Raw genomic sequence first — 15,798 nt, 5'->3', positions numbered from 1 at the left:
CATTTATAGTTTTTCTACTAAGATTTAATGATGGTTTTGACATTTATATACGAAGGTGATTCCAAAAATAATAAATAAATATTTATTTATAAATGCTATTAAAAATGTATTAAAATTTTAAATTTCGTTGCAACCCGAAAATGCAGCAGCATTATAAATATTCTAGTTCAATCAGAGAGTGCAGGAAGAGTCTATACCGGGGTTTCGGGGCTTTTTTGCCCTTCATCAGTAAACCCATATACCTTCTCTCTGATTGAACCAGGATACTTCGACGCGTGCCGTCCAGGATTGAAACCAACGAAATGGCTGGGGTGTCTTAGCGACATCTGCTAAGAAACAATCTTAGTTCTCAATTTAATAATACATAAACCGACAATAAATGTCGTCCTACATACCACCAGATTGACACCAGGTGGAAACCTCTCTGGTAACAACCTCTGAGGCTTTTAAAAAGATAATTTAAAAATTCCCTCATCTTCTGATCGTCTGGGCACCCGCATGACTTATAATTTTTAAGTGTCTCGCTTCTAAACGTATGTACTTTACAAAACTGTCCACTCAGTTCGCCGGCACAGTTTGTGTCTCGCTTAGGTTCAATTTGCGCCAGGGCTAAGTGAAGATAATGGGTGCGTTCGGACGACCATAGCGGCTGGCGGTCAGCAGAAATCGGCTGAGTGGTTGTATCCAGCCGTGATAGGGAAAGCTTAGTAAATCTCTCAGCGGCTGGCTTCCAGCGGTGACGTCTGACAGCTACTGCTGGCTCAGCTATCCAGCCGCTGTGGTCGTCCGAACGCACCCAATGTTTAGTAGTCGATACTACAGGCTTTGTGATTACGATACCTACATGTATTATACATTAATAATATGTACATTTATCGTTTATTTTTAAGCCATTTGGTATCTTCTCTACAGCCGTGTAGAAAATAAACGCCAAACATATATCCAATAAGTATTAAGGGGAACAGAACACAGCTCTGCCGTTCTCCTCCTTCGATACTAATTGAATCAGTTATATGATTATCTAATTAGTTTTAGTATATAAATGAGTATGTTTTTACTTTGTCAAATGCTTACCTACTCAAACTTCTGTAAGGCACAAGCATACGTCGAAGTTAGCCTGTTCCAAACTGTTTCAAACATCTAGTTTACATGACAGAAACATTGGATATAGATTGGATTGGATACAGAAACATTGGATATAGATTCACTATGATGAGGTATAATCACAAACTAGCCAATTTGTTTATCTAAACATCAATAAAGCCTTGCTGCCTTCCTCTGTTTTTAATTCGATACATTCTACCTAACCCATTAACCGCCACGCCAAGGTATGAAATATTTAATTTTTTTATAAAAATGATATTAGGGTAAGTTATTTATGGTGTTTTAAAGACAAATTTGGATATAATTTTTTTTACGTTATAGGGTGTTCTTAAAAAATAATGTTGCGTTTTCGCTTCAATGGCGGAATCTGTTAAGAAATTAATGAAATACACTTTTAAGGATTATGAGAATTATTTCAAAATTAAAAGTACAAAAGTAATAAAACTAAATAAAATATTTATAAAAATCTATCTAACTTAACATTACATTACTATTCCAATTCCAAAATAATTTATGGAACCTGTCAAAGCATGCAGGGTGTAAAAATATACATTGCACTTTTGACCGATGTATATGATTTGGCTTTTACATTGTCTGCATCTTTTTCTTGACTTTTTAGGGTGCGGTATTACGATGTGGTTAACTTTGTCAGTTCTCATGTCTTTCGGTAATTATGAATTTGTTAGTCTTTCTCGTCCTTTGGATTTAAGAGCCGATGTACCCTCATCTTCGCTGGCTGAGAATGAATTACCGTGATTTGCCAATTTATAAATTTTCCATGCATTGACGAGTGTACTGTCTATAGTATGTTTTATAAAAAGCCCACCATTTCTTTCCTCTTACTCTTATAAGACTTATGCGATAATTGGCTATGCCGTTATTTTGTAAATCAACACCAACAACCCCAGCACAAATTGGCAAATGACTACAATATTGCAATTACAAATTCGCTCTTATATTGTTATGGCACTAAAATCAGTAAAATCAGTAGAAGGTAATTCATTATCAGCATCAGCTAGCGAAGATGAGGATACATCAGCTTCTAAATACAAAGTACGAGGAAGGCCAACAAATTTAAAATTACCGAAACAAATGAGAACTAACAAAGTGAACCACATCGTAATACGGCACCATGAAAAGTCAAGAAAAAGATACAGACAGTGTAAAACCCAAACCATATATTTATATCGGTCAAAAGTGCAATTTACATTTACACTCTACTTATTATTGTATAACTACGTTGGTACTTTTAATTTTAAAATAAATCTCATAATCCATAAAAGTGTATTTCATTAATTTCTTAACAGATTCCGCCATTGATGCGAAAACACAACAATAAGTTTGAATGCATATAACTTTTTCTTGATAAAATTATTTAATTTTTTTGTTTGCTTATTTCTTAATATGTAGTTTATACTTTATAAAAATCATGCAAACCATTTATAAGCAAACTGAAAATTTTACAAGAATATTAAATAGGTAGTCATGACGAATCACGTAAAAAATTGCTAAAATAAATCTTTTATAAACTATAAACAATTCACTATATTATTTGTTCTATAAAATAAAAAAATATGAAAAAAAAATTTTTAAGAAACGCTTTTCATTAGTTACGAGTACCTAAAATTAAAAATATTATAAAAAAAATCAACCAAAAAGTAAAAAATAAAAAAATTGAAAAAATCTAACACATTCGTCAAAGAAAAGCGTGGCGCGTCTTCATCGAATAAACGGTTTTCGCCCCACGCTTTTCTTTGACAAATGTGTTAGATTTTTTAAATTTTTTTTATGTTTTGCTTTTTAGTTGATTTTTTTTATAATATTTTGAATTTTAGTCACTCGTAACTACAAAAAAAGCTTTTCTTAAATTTTTTTTTTCATATTTTTTTATTTTTTACTTTTTAGTCTTACACTTTTTAAACATTAAAATATATCGTCATGTTTATTAAGATATGTATAAAACATAATATTTATTTATTTATTTACTGAAATATACATCCACCAGGTATAAACCCATAAAGGTGTACATAAGAAAACTACATACATTGACTGAACACTTGATGACAAAATATAAAATAAAATAAAGAATAACCAAAAATGTTTCTGTTGTTAATACACATACACAATAATAAACAAAGACCTTAATAAAGCAAAATAACATGGCATCAATTCGATAAGCTATTGCGTATTTCGCGTTTAAAGATGTTAAAACTAAGAAAAAAAATGTCCACAGATCTTAAGTTATTTACACTTCTGCACATACTTTTTATCGGACAATAGAAATTATGTTGCGAATTAGGCACCGAAATATGAAAAGTTACACCTGAACGTGACACAGCTCGTGGTACATTAAAGTCTAGAAGACTAAGCAAAACATCGCTATTAATTAGGCAATTGACAATTTTGAATATGAATATTAGGCCGTTTATTTCACGCTGCTTACGCAGTGAATGGAATCCAAACTCAGAAAGAAGTAAATTATAGCTATAGCCTCTAACCGGATATCTGTTATATTTTTTGAGGTAACAATATCTTAAGAATCTTTTTTGAACAGATTCAAGATTAGAGACAAGTTCTGCATGATTAGGATTCCATACCACGCTGCAGTAATTAAGTTTACTACTAACTAGTCCAAAATATAAACTACGCAAAGCTTCCACAGACGTTACATCTCTACAGCTTCTAATAATATATCCTAAAGATTTGGTTGCTTTAGAGACCACGGTATTAATATGAGTTGAGAATGTTAATTTACTGTCAAATATAACACCAAGATCTTTAAACTCTGAGGTAGAAGACAGTAAAATGTTGTTGACCTTATAATCGAAATGTATGTTATTGATCTTTCGGGTATAGGACATTACTTTACATTTCTTTATATTTATTTTAAGGATAGTTGATTATTGAAACACCATTCATTAATGGCAGAGATATCCTGTTGAAGTTTAACGCAGTCGGAAATATGGTTAATTTTGCGACATATTTTCATATCGTCCGCGTACAACAGTGTTTCAGAGTCTACGATGGAGCAGATATCATTAACAAAAAGGAGAAATAATAAGGGACCCAGATTTGACCCCTGAGGTACTCCAGACGTGGCAACAAAACGAAAAGATCGAAAGCCTTGATATTCTACAAACAAACTCCTATCAGTTAAATATGATTTCAGTAATATTTGAAAGTTATTGGAAATTCCAAACTGATCTAATTTTGTTAGCAATTTATTGTGTGAGACTCGGTCAAATACTTTACTGAAATCAGTGTATATGACGTCCACTTGTTGTCTTGAATCTAAAGCTGACGAAACATATTCTGTAAATATACAAAGATTTGTTGCCGTATTTACTCCGAGCTTTCACAAAACCATGTTGACTGCTGGTAATCAAACAACGCACATGAGCATATAGTCTAAGAGCTAGTGAACCCTCCGACTAACGGTCGTCCTGTAAGGCTAAAAATTTTTCTAGTGATAATTCATAGCACACCAAGGCTAAAAACCATGACCTGGCAGGCCTCAGCGGTGCACGTGTATCTACCAGGTGAATCGAAAAGTGCAAATTTAGGGGGTAAAATAAACTTTCTCCTGTAAGGTTAAAATTTAAGTATGTGTTTGAGTAAGTCATTTAGAAGAAATGTGTACAATGCCAGGCGATTCTGAAGAGCATAAGACCTTGCCAGGCGAGGGGAAAGATTATGGGTTTTTCCTAAAATTATTCTTTTTGCATCGAACAAATTTTTTTTAGGTTTTTTGAATTATTTTAAACAGAAAACGTCTTTTATGATTTTTCTCTTAATTTATTAGTTTTTGTTATATGAGCGATTGAAAATTTTGAAAAATTGAGAAATCGGCCATTTTTAACCCTAAATCGGACATTTATCTAAATATTTCAGTGTTGCCAAGGTATGTAGATATTCTTTAAACATTGATTGATGAAATCCCGAAGAGTTTTTTGCAATAAAATATCGAAAACCCCTTTGTGTTTTTAATTGCTAATCAAGCGTGTGCAACACTGTAGTATAAGTGAGGACGTTTGAGTTTGCATAAATTCATTATCTCGAGAATTGGCAAATTTCAAGAGAAATCCTCAGATAGGTCGATTTTTATTTTTGAATTAGGACTTTTTGGCATATATATAATACTAGTGACGTCATCCATCTGGGCGTGATGACGTAATCGATGATTTTTTTAAATAAGAGTAGGGGTTATGTGATAGCTCATTTGAAAGGTTATTTAATTCTCTATTCAGTAATATAAACATTAAGATAATTATTTATACAGGGTGTACAAAAAAATTTTTTCTTCTATTTGTCAAATTTAATCAAAGTTAATTTAATAAAAAAAAATTTTTTGTACACCCTATATAAATAATTATGTTAATGTTTATATTAGTGAATATAAAATTCAATAACCTTTGAAATGAGCTATCACACAACTCCTACTCTCATTTAAAAAAATCATCGATTACGTCATCACGCTCAGATGGATGACATCACTAGTATTATATATATGCCAAAAAGTCCTAATTTAAAAATAAAAATCGACCTGTCTGAGGATTTCTCTTGAAATTTGCCCATTCTCGAGATAATGAATTTATGGCAACTAAAACGTCCTCACTTATACTACAGTGTCGCACCTGCTTGATTAGCAATTAAAAAAACAAAGGGGTTTTCGATATTTTATTGCAAAAAACTCTTCGGGATTTCATCAATCAATGTTTAAAGAATATCTACGTATATTGGCAATATTGAAATTTTTAGATAAATGTTCGATTTAGGGTTAAAAATGGCCGATTTCGCAATTTTCAAAATTTTCAATCGCTTATATAACAAAAACTATTAACTTAAGAGAAAAATCACTAAAGACGTTTTTTGTTTGGAATGATTTAAAAAACCTAAAAAAAATTTGTTCGATGCAAAAAGAATAATTTTAGGGAAAACCCCTAATCTTTCCCCTCGCCTGGCAAGGTCTTATGCTCTTCAGAATCGCCTGCCATTGTACACATTTCTTCTGAATGACTTACTCAAACACATACTTAAATTTAAACCTTACAGGAGAAAGTTTATTTTACCCCCTAAATTTGCACTTTTCGATTCACCTGGTAGATACACGTGCACCACTGAGGCCTGCCAGGTCATGGTTTTTAGCCTTGGTGTGCTATGAATTATCACTAGATAAATTTCTAGCCTTACAGGACGACCGTTAGTCGGAGGGTTCACTAGCTCTTAGACTAATACAAGTAATCTGTCAAGATAATTTCGAACAATTTAGAGAATGCTGATATAAGAGCGATAGGTCGATAGTTAGATATATCAGAGTTTGAACCTGATTTAAAAATAGGACAAACTCTGGTATTTTTCCACGCAGTTGGAAATGTTGTTGTCTTAAGAATGAGGTTAAAAATTACAACAAGTGGTTCTATGAATGACTCGACGTGACATTTAAGTATCGACATATGATGCACAAACATGAAAAGTAGTCGGAATCGGCAAAAAATTTGAAACTTTATTGTTTATTTATGAAGCATAACGTAAACAATTAACGTAAAAAGTGAAATTATGTTTAGTTCATATCATTAGCTACAATCCGTAAAAGTTTCAAGTTTCTACATTGTAAAAAACAAGAGAATTTAAGCATTTTCCATTAAAATCTCGTTTTTTGTTATTTAAACAATTAATAAACATAAAAAAAAATTTACTGACTATTCGTGTATTGTTCCGGCGAATGCATAATATGTCTGCAAATTTTCATTCATTTGCATTGAAGAAAAGGCATTCAAATTAACGTTTAAAGATTTGACGCAAACTATTGAACTAAAGAAAAGCGTTTAATAAATTTCAATATCATTAAACCTTTGAGAATTAAAACACATCGCACCTCCGCTCAAAAAGTGTCATAAGTCAAAAAAGAAAAGTTTCGAGAAAACGACGTTTAAAGTTTGTCCTACAACATTTTCGGGTTTAATTCAAAAACTATTAAAATTAGAATAACTATTTTAGTCAGTTACAATGGTTTTTGAAACTCTATAAAATAGCTTATTAAATATATTAAAAATATTTAAAAAAGATTTTTTGAGTTGTGACACTATACAGATAAAATAACGAAAAATTTACGAAATATTATTTATCAAAAGTGACACTTGCAGTACAGAAGTATATCATTATTATTATCTGGTTAGCAGACTTTTATTTTTTAAAGATGTAAGTTTAAATACAAGTAACATTAAATACAAAATACTGCAAAAAGAAAGATAATTAAGTGATAAATGTGTCACTTTTCACATACGCAGATTGTTTTCAATAAAGTAATCACATAATATACTGTCTTAACTCGACAAACGACGCTTTATACACATCTTAGATGGACAAATGCTTTGCACACGTAGATATGTGACACTGTTTGTGTTCGGTGCGTCGTTGTTTTTGGATAATCGGTTAATGACGCTAGTGTCATCTAACGATAAATACTTGTCCCACAGACGTGACACTTTGTGAGATAGGAGTTTATAGTTTTATTAAACTGTTGGTGCAATAAAACCGATTTTAAAATTTTTTGAGTTATGACACTCTTTAAGCGGAAATGCGACATGAAGAATATTTTAAAAATAAAAATATTTAGTTATGAAAAAAATCCTTACAAAATGTTGCGTTTTCGCATCCATGGCGCTTAATAGGCTAATTTGCTCTCACATCTATATTTAGATATATTTTTTATATCTTTTCAAGAAATATTTTCGCAAATTAGGAAATCCCAAGGATGTTTCAAATACCTTCGAAACTACAATTTCGAAGGTTTTCCCAGAGCTTTATCAGGTGCTAATTGAACGGTCAACACTCCATATTGGTTATGGCTAATAGTTATTTTGTTAAAATCATTTTGAACAGTCGTAAAATTGTTTAGCGCCTTTCTGATAATCGATAATCGATTATTTTGTTTGACGATCTAATAGAGAGAAGTGGATTTCGTAATTTATGGGTTCAGATTTGTTTGATATGCTGTAATAATTGGAAAACAAACAAGTGGCTGTGGTTCGGTAGCCGTGTGAAAATCATCATATGGATAGGGCCATTTTATGGGACTACCATTTTTTATTATGTTTATAATACACTCATCACAAAAAGTATTTTTTATTACCAGATGGTTTAAAAAAATCTGTTTTATTACTCGACGGTTGCTGTTATATTGTTCCTTTATGCTTATGTATTGTTATGGATAAAATACGAATAGCTATGATGATTGCCGACCTCCGCCGCGGAGATGGCACTTAAAGAAGAAGAAGATTGTTATAGATAGGGTTATAGTTCAGTCTAAGTTGAGAATTTGATGATTTTAGACACGCTTTTCTTTTGCACACTACTGTATTTCAAATAGGCCTGGGTCCCGCGTACCAAAAAAAGCTGATTAATAGCAAGCTGAAAACTTGTTAATAGCTTAACGGTGTCTAGTCGGGCAAACTTTGATGTACGGGAACACTAGAACACTATTTTGTCGAACAGAGCATCCAATTGATTTGTTACCCTTTCATTAAACTCTCATACAAAAATCAGACTGATATTACTAACCAACATGATTCCTGTCATTTGACATGTTCTTCGTGTTCCACTCATTAAAATGCCCAGTTGGTGATGACCACCAGTCTGATTTCTGCATGAGAGTTTAATGAAATGGTAACAAATCAATTGGAAGTTATGTCCGACAAAATACATGGAACGTTTTCGTAGTCTGACGTTCCAAATTTTTAACCTGTTCCACAATTAAAACTTCCCCTGTTCCAGTGTTCCCATACATCAAAGTTTGTCCGAATAGACACCGTTATGCTATTAACAATTTTTCAGCTTGCTATTAATCAACTTTTTTAGGTACGCGGGATCCAGGCCTATATATTTAAATATAGTAACGTCGAGATCAGAGCAATTATTATTCATATACGCGTTTGTCCTGCATATTTCTTAAAATACTAGTACCTACGTTGAAACGACTAAAGTGTTGGAACGGGGCGGCAAACATTAAGTTGCACACGGGCGGCCAACACTTTAGCGGCGGTCCTGCAAGCAACCCCAATTGTAGTTTAAATTAGAGATGTACGATCGCTGCAATATATTGCTGATGTTATGAGAATCCACAAATTCAGCGTTTCAAGAGCTTTAAGAAGGTATAGAGAAAATGGAGGATGCACAAGAAGACCAGTTCCAGGACCTCTTAGGTGCAAAAACCCAGCACATAAACGTTATTTGCATCTGCAGACTTTGCGTACACATCATGTTACAGCTAGGCAACTGCAAGATGATCTTTCCACGACCCGCAATGTTCAAGTAAGTGCCAATTCGGTTAGAAACAGATTAAGGGAATTTGAAATCAGAGTCAGAATGCCTGCTACTGCTCCACTGTTAACGAGGGCACATCGTATGGCATGTTTAAGTGTTGAACCAGAACGTGTCGATTGAGATATTAACGATTGGACTAATATTATTTTTATTGATGAGTCAAGATTTGCACTTTGTGGATCCGACAATGGAAAGTTCCTTTAATCAAACCAATTAAAGGATTGTGAGAAGAGGATTTATTTCCCTAACATACATGAATATGTACTCATACCAGTAGCCCTTTCAGCATATTATAATATAATATATCTCATTGTATTTCCTTTTATTCGCCACCACTGCTCGGGTCTGGTACCAAAATCACGTGGCCTAAATACGTAAACATGCCCATTCCGATTACCTTCGCCAGATATCGAAATTTGCACAACACAGAAAATTATGTTGTCAAGACTGACACTCTTGAAATTTATTCCACAGCCAAGCTGACAGCTCGAAGTGGTATTCCATCATAGCCGCTTTGTTCTTCTTCGTTTTTCGTATCTCTGTCGGCCTGTCAACGATTTATGGACACTGGCTGGACGGCGGCTACCGGATTGAGGATCAATGAGAGAAACAAGTATTTAAAAGTAAGTATGCGTTTACGAGAACAATACAAGGAAATATCTTGTGAGTAGATACGATACGCTTTGTACTGAAGAATATCGGTATTTACTGAATATTTGTGTATGTTTCTTCGTTTAAAAAAGAAAACGTACTTGTGTTGGTAATAAATTTTCAAAACACGTCACACGGTCACATGTTTGTGTTGCAGTAAATACACTAAACCTTATAATCATAGATAAATAATATAGTATTACCAGATAGATAGGCAACTCACTGTAAAAATTTGGTTCCTTACGCCATTTGCGTCCGATGTGTTAACTAATCACTATTTGGCGGGAAATTCTAATGGACAAGTATTAATTTTATCCATTTAGCGCCTCTTGCGGGCAATTTCGTTACTAATTAAAATATCTTATTATTTTACAAGAAATAATCTCACCTATATTATTAAAATAAAATACCAAAACTTACTAAGCTTGTTAAAGTATTTTATTTAAATAATATCTAAGTAATACTCATAAATTATTCGGAATTCTCAAGTTACAAAATATATGTTATTTTTGCTGTCAAATTTAGTAAGGAAAAGGGATATAAAAAAGTTAGACAATGTTTTTCTAAATATAGGTACGTGTATTTATTTGTTGTTTCAGATAAAGCAGTTATAAACTAATTTCTATTTACCTATGCATTTTTCTAACTTTTCTATGATTTGTACACAACAATAATAAACCATGTTTATTTTTTTTTATTAACACAACACCAAAGTTCTTTCGTAACTAAAACAAAACTACACTTTATAAACGAAGGATAAGGAACCAACTTAAATTGAAATTACTAAGAATAAATCGTTAAAGATAATAGAATAAAAACTGTAAACTAATAGAAAATTATTTGCACTAACTCTAACTGTCATTACTTTTGACAGAATTGACATTGCCGAGTTAAGCCTCGTTTGATTATTTTATTTGTGACATTCAGGTATGATGTTAACATAAATGATTGGTTAAAGTCTTCGTGAGCGAGATAGGCTGTCATTTCTCTTTATTTAGCTGACCGGTGTGGAAGTGGTGGGGGAAATTCCCAATTGTTCCATATAAGATTCCAGGCCATGCCTTATAATAACATTGTAACCAGTGATGACCATTGACCTGCAGTTGTCACCAAAAATGGATCTTCTCCTTCTTCCTTTTTGAAAATTGGACTCTAACTATAAGAAAGTATTTGACAGACCCAAATTAGAGGACGATATCCATTTGTTATACTCAAAAGAGGTCCTTCTAATAGGAACAATTAAAACGATCGAAAACATCTACCCGAACAACACAATAAAAATAAAATTAGAAGATGAACTAACTGACCCAATTCAAGCTGACAATGGGATAAGACAGGGGTTCCCTAAGTTCTTTATTGTTCAACCTGATCATGGATAAAATAATAAAAAAAGTAAGAACTAAAAAAGGATACCAAATGGGAGAAAAACAACTTAAAATAAAAAAATATGAAAAAAATGTTTTAAGAAACGCTTTTCTTTAGTTACGAGTGACTCAAATTAAAAATATTATAAAAAAATCAACTAAAAAGCAAAAAATAAAAAAAATTTGAAAAAATCTAACACATTTTCTATAACGCTTTTCTTTAACGAATCATCATCATCATCATCATCATCATTCTCTTTGCCTTATCCCTATGCGGGGTCGGCTTCCCTAATTGCATTTCTCCACACAATTCTATCTTGGGCCATATCAATGTTAATCCCCTTTACCAACATGTCCTGCCTTATCGTCTCCCCCCAGGTCTTCTTTGGTCTTCCTCTCCTACTCCTTCCAGGAATCTGCACTTCAGCTATTCTTCGTATTGGGTGGTTAACGTCTCGACGTTGAACATGACCAAACCATCTTAACCTATGCTCTCTCATTTTGGCATCAATTGGTGCCACACCTAGACTTCCCCTAATATACTCATTTCTAATTTTATCCTTCTTTGTCACTCCACTCATCCATCTAAGCATTCTCATTTCCGCCACATGCATTCGCTGTTCCTCTTTCTTTTTCACTGCCCAACATTCAGTTCCGTACATCATAGCTGGTCTTATGGCTGTTTTATAGAATTTTCCCTTCAGCTTCATTGGAATTTTTCTGTCACACAACACACCACTCGCTTCTTTCCACTTCATCCATCCAGCCCTAATTCTACTGCATGCATCTCCATCTATTTCTCCATTACTCTGTAATACCGATCCTAGGTACTTAAAACTATTGCTTTTTACAATCATTTCACCATCCAAAGATACCATTTTATTTGTAGTAGCTCCATCTTTAAATGAACATTCCAAATACTCTGTTTTTGTCCTACTAAGTTTTAAACCTTTTTCCTCCAGAGCTTGTCTCCACTGTTCCAGTTTTTGTTCTAAGTCTCTTTCACTATTTCCTACTAACACGACATCATCAGCATACATTAAGCACCATGGAATGTTACCCTGTATTTTCGCTGTTATCTGGTCCAAAACTAATGAGAATAAATACGGACTAAGCACAGAACCTTGATGCAATCCTACTTTCACATGAAATTTATCAGTCTCTCCCACACCTGTCCTAACACTAGTCGTTACTCCCTCATACATATCCCTCACAATCTTTACATATTCACCAGGGACTCCTTTCTTATTGAGTGCCCACCACAGAATCTCTCGAGGAACTCTATCATATGCTTTCTCAAGATCAATGAATACCATATGAGCGTTTGTTTCTTTAACGCTTTTCTTTAACGAATGTGTTAGATTTTTTAAATTTTTTTTATTTTTTGCTTTTTAGTTGATTTTTTTATAATGTTTAATTTTAGTCACTCGTAACTAAAGAAAAGCGTTTCTTAAAAACATTTTTTTCATGTTTTGTTATTTTTTACTTTTTAGTCTTACACTTTTTAAATATTAAAATATATCGTCATGTTTATTAAAATATGTATTCATAAAACATAATATTATGTACAAACATGAAAACTAGTCGGAATCGGCAAAAAATTTGAAACTTTATTGTTTATTTATGAAGCATAACCTAAACAATTAACGTAAAAAGTGAAATTATGTATAGTTCATATAATTAGCTACAATATGTAAAAGTTTCAAGTTTCTTCATTGTAAAAACAAGAGAATTTAAGCATTTTCCCTTAAAATCGTTTTTTTTATTTAAACAATTAATAAACAAAAAAATTTTTATTGACTATTCGTGTATTGTTCCCGCGAATGCACATGTCTGCAAATTTTTAGTCATTTGCATTGAAGAAAAGGCAGTCAAATTGACGTCCAAAGATTTGACCCAAACGATTGAACTAAAGAAAAGCGTTTAATTAATAATTAACCCTTAAACGCCCAACCTGTTTTAGGTTCCATGTACGCCCAAGGGTGGGTAAAAAATGTCCACCTCGAAAATAGCTAATATATTAATTGAGAGTTATTGAAAATTGATTAAACTTAAGAATCTTATGCTTAATAAACACAGCATCTTCTAAAATATTAATATAAACAATTTACAAACCTTACAACAAAATTAAAATGTACATCAAAATTAACATACCAGTAAAAGCCAGTAATTCAGATTTGTCGATTTTCTCCATATTCTTCCTTTCAGTCTCCTCATTGGCGGATAATTATGTAGATTTTGTAATTATACGTCGATAATTATATGGATTATGTTCCTACCAACGAGAAATTATATAGAAACCTTTAGTAACAAGATTTACCAAGGGTGTACTTTTTATTTCCATCCATATTTAACTCAAGATGCTACTTTTATTTTCAAAAATATCGGTAGAGCCAAATTAACATTCGATAAAGGGCTGTTTTTTAACAATAAATAATTTTAAAAAATTGTTTAAACACATAATAAATATGTTACAAGGGAATACGCATTAGGTGGACATTTTTTACCCACCCTTGGGCGTTTAAGGGTTAATACGACGAAACGAATTCTAATATTAATTGTAGCACAAAACGTCTCTACCGGTGGTTTTTCTAAGACTACGATAAAAACACGAATTTTTTGAATTCGAGTTTTGGTTGAAGTTTTGTTTCGTATCGTATTGAAATTTGACACGAATAAACGCCGATTTATATATAAATAAATATATGAGCGATCAAAATTTGAAATTTTATTGTTTATTTATGAAGCATAACGTAAACAATTAACGTAAAAAGTGAAATTATGTAGATATATATCATTAGCTACAATCCGTAAAAGTTTCAAGTTTCTACATTGTAAAAAACAAGAGAATTTAAGCATTTTCCATTCAAATCGTTTTTTTATTTAAACAATTAATAAACATAAATTTTTTTTTATTGACTATTCGTGTATTGTTCCCGCGAATGCATATGTCTGCAAATTTTCATTCATTTGCTTTGAATAAAAGTCAATCAAATTAACGTCTAAAGATTTGATGCAAACTATTGAAGTAAAGAAAAGCGTTTAATAATCTGCTATGCAGATGATGGAATACTAATCTCTTAAAGTGAAGATGATTTACAACGTACGCTTCACCAATTTAATATAACCGCCAGAAAATTTAACATGTTAATTTCCCCAAAAAAGACAAAATGCCTAACAACAAATCCAATAATATGTAAACTGGAACTGGAGGGTCAAATAACAGAACAAGTGATTGAGTTTAAATATCTAGGCATCACGCTATCTAGCTACAGAAAGCTCGAAACAGAAGTGAATAGAGCAAACAAAGCCGCAGGTTGCCTAGGCCTCGATTTTTGACCCTTCGCTTCGATATCGAACGTATTCGTTTCGTATCTGTTTAGTATACGAAGTGAATACGTTCGATAACGAAGCGAAGGGTCAAAAGTCGCGGCCCTGAATAGCACAATATAGAGAAAAACAAATTTCGTAAAAAAAATGAAAGGCAGAATTTACAAAACAGCCATCAGACCAATAATGATATATGCGGCAGAAACACGACCTGTCACAGACAGAACAAAAAGATTGCTCGAAACAGCGGAGATATAAACCCTTCGAAAAATCGATGGTAAGACACTATGAGACAGAGCTAGAAGTACAGATATACGACGGAGATGTAAGGTGGAGAACATTAATAACTGGGCAATAAACAGAAGAATATAATGGAATGACCACATAAGCCGAATGACAACAATAAATAGAGTAGTAAAGACGGCGAGAGACGTTTCCCCAATATAGGAAGATGATCAGTGGGAAGACCACGAAAACGATGGAACGATAACTTACTGGAGGCACATTGAAAAAGGGACAGAGTCATGTCTATATATTAAGAAGAAGAAGAAGGAGTAAATATTCCTATTTTAAGATAACTATTTAATATACACGTACTACATTAATATTATATTTTATTATATTTTATTATTTTATTAAAGATTATTTTCAGCTACTAATGTGTGTACTTACCGCAATAAGGGCTCGGAAGCAGTGTGCAATTCGCATAGTACTCAGTGGTGGCGTTGGATAGATGTCGAGGGGTAAGGGCAACACCAACCCTCGCACCTCGGTCTCCTCTTTCTCTCCTACACCTCTGAATAGTGACGATGGTACGAACACATTTTACTACGAACCTTGAACAACACATTGGTCTCTGTCACTAAAAACTCGTACATTCATCAACCGGTATTCTGAAACAAGAAGAAAGTATTAATATACTGATTATACAATGGAGAAAACTGCTCCAGCAGCTTATAATGCAACTAATAATCTATATTATAAAGGTCCCATGATGTGTATATAGTAACGAGGCAGTTGGTAACTC

The 15,798-nt window shown here is 32.7% G+C and overlaps 1 protein-coding gene across 1 annotated transcript in view; it reads right to left on the bottom strand.

Annotated features, from left to right (window-relative positions):
* LOC114328350 (uncharacterized) overlaps positions 1–15,798 on the bottom strand; it is a 460,680-nt gene that overhangs the window by 39,495 nt on the left and 405,387 nt on the right. The window contains exon 4 of the mRNA XM_028277179.2: positions 15,444–15,664. Within this exon, the coding sequence (XP_028132980.1) occupies positions 15,444–15,479 (36 nt within the window). The 5' untranslated portion in view covers positions 15,480–15,664. The remainder of the gene's footprint in view (positions 1–15,443; positions 15,665–15,798) is intronic.

Source organism: Diabrotica virgifera, chromosome 1, assembly GCF_917563875.1.
Source record: "Diabrotica virgifera virgifera chromosome 1, PGI_DIABVI_V3a".
NCBI classification, from domain to species: domain Eukaryota; kingdom Metazoa; phylum Arthropoda; class Insecta; order Coleoptera; family Chrysomelidae; genus Diabrotica; species Diabrotica virgifera.
Note: the sequence above shows the minus strand (reverse complement) of the source record. Positions and strands in the feature narration are given on the sequence as shown.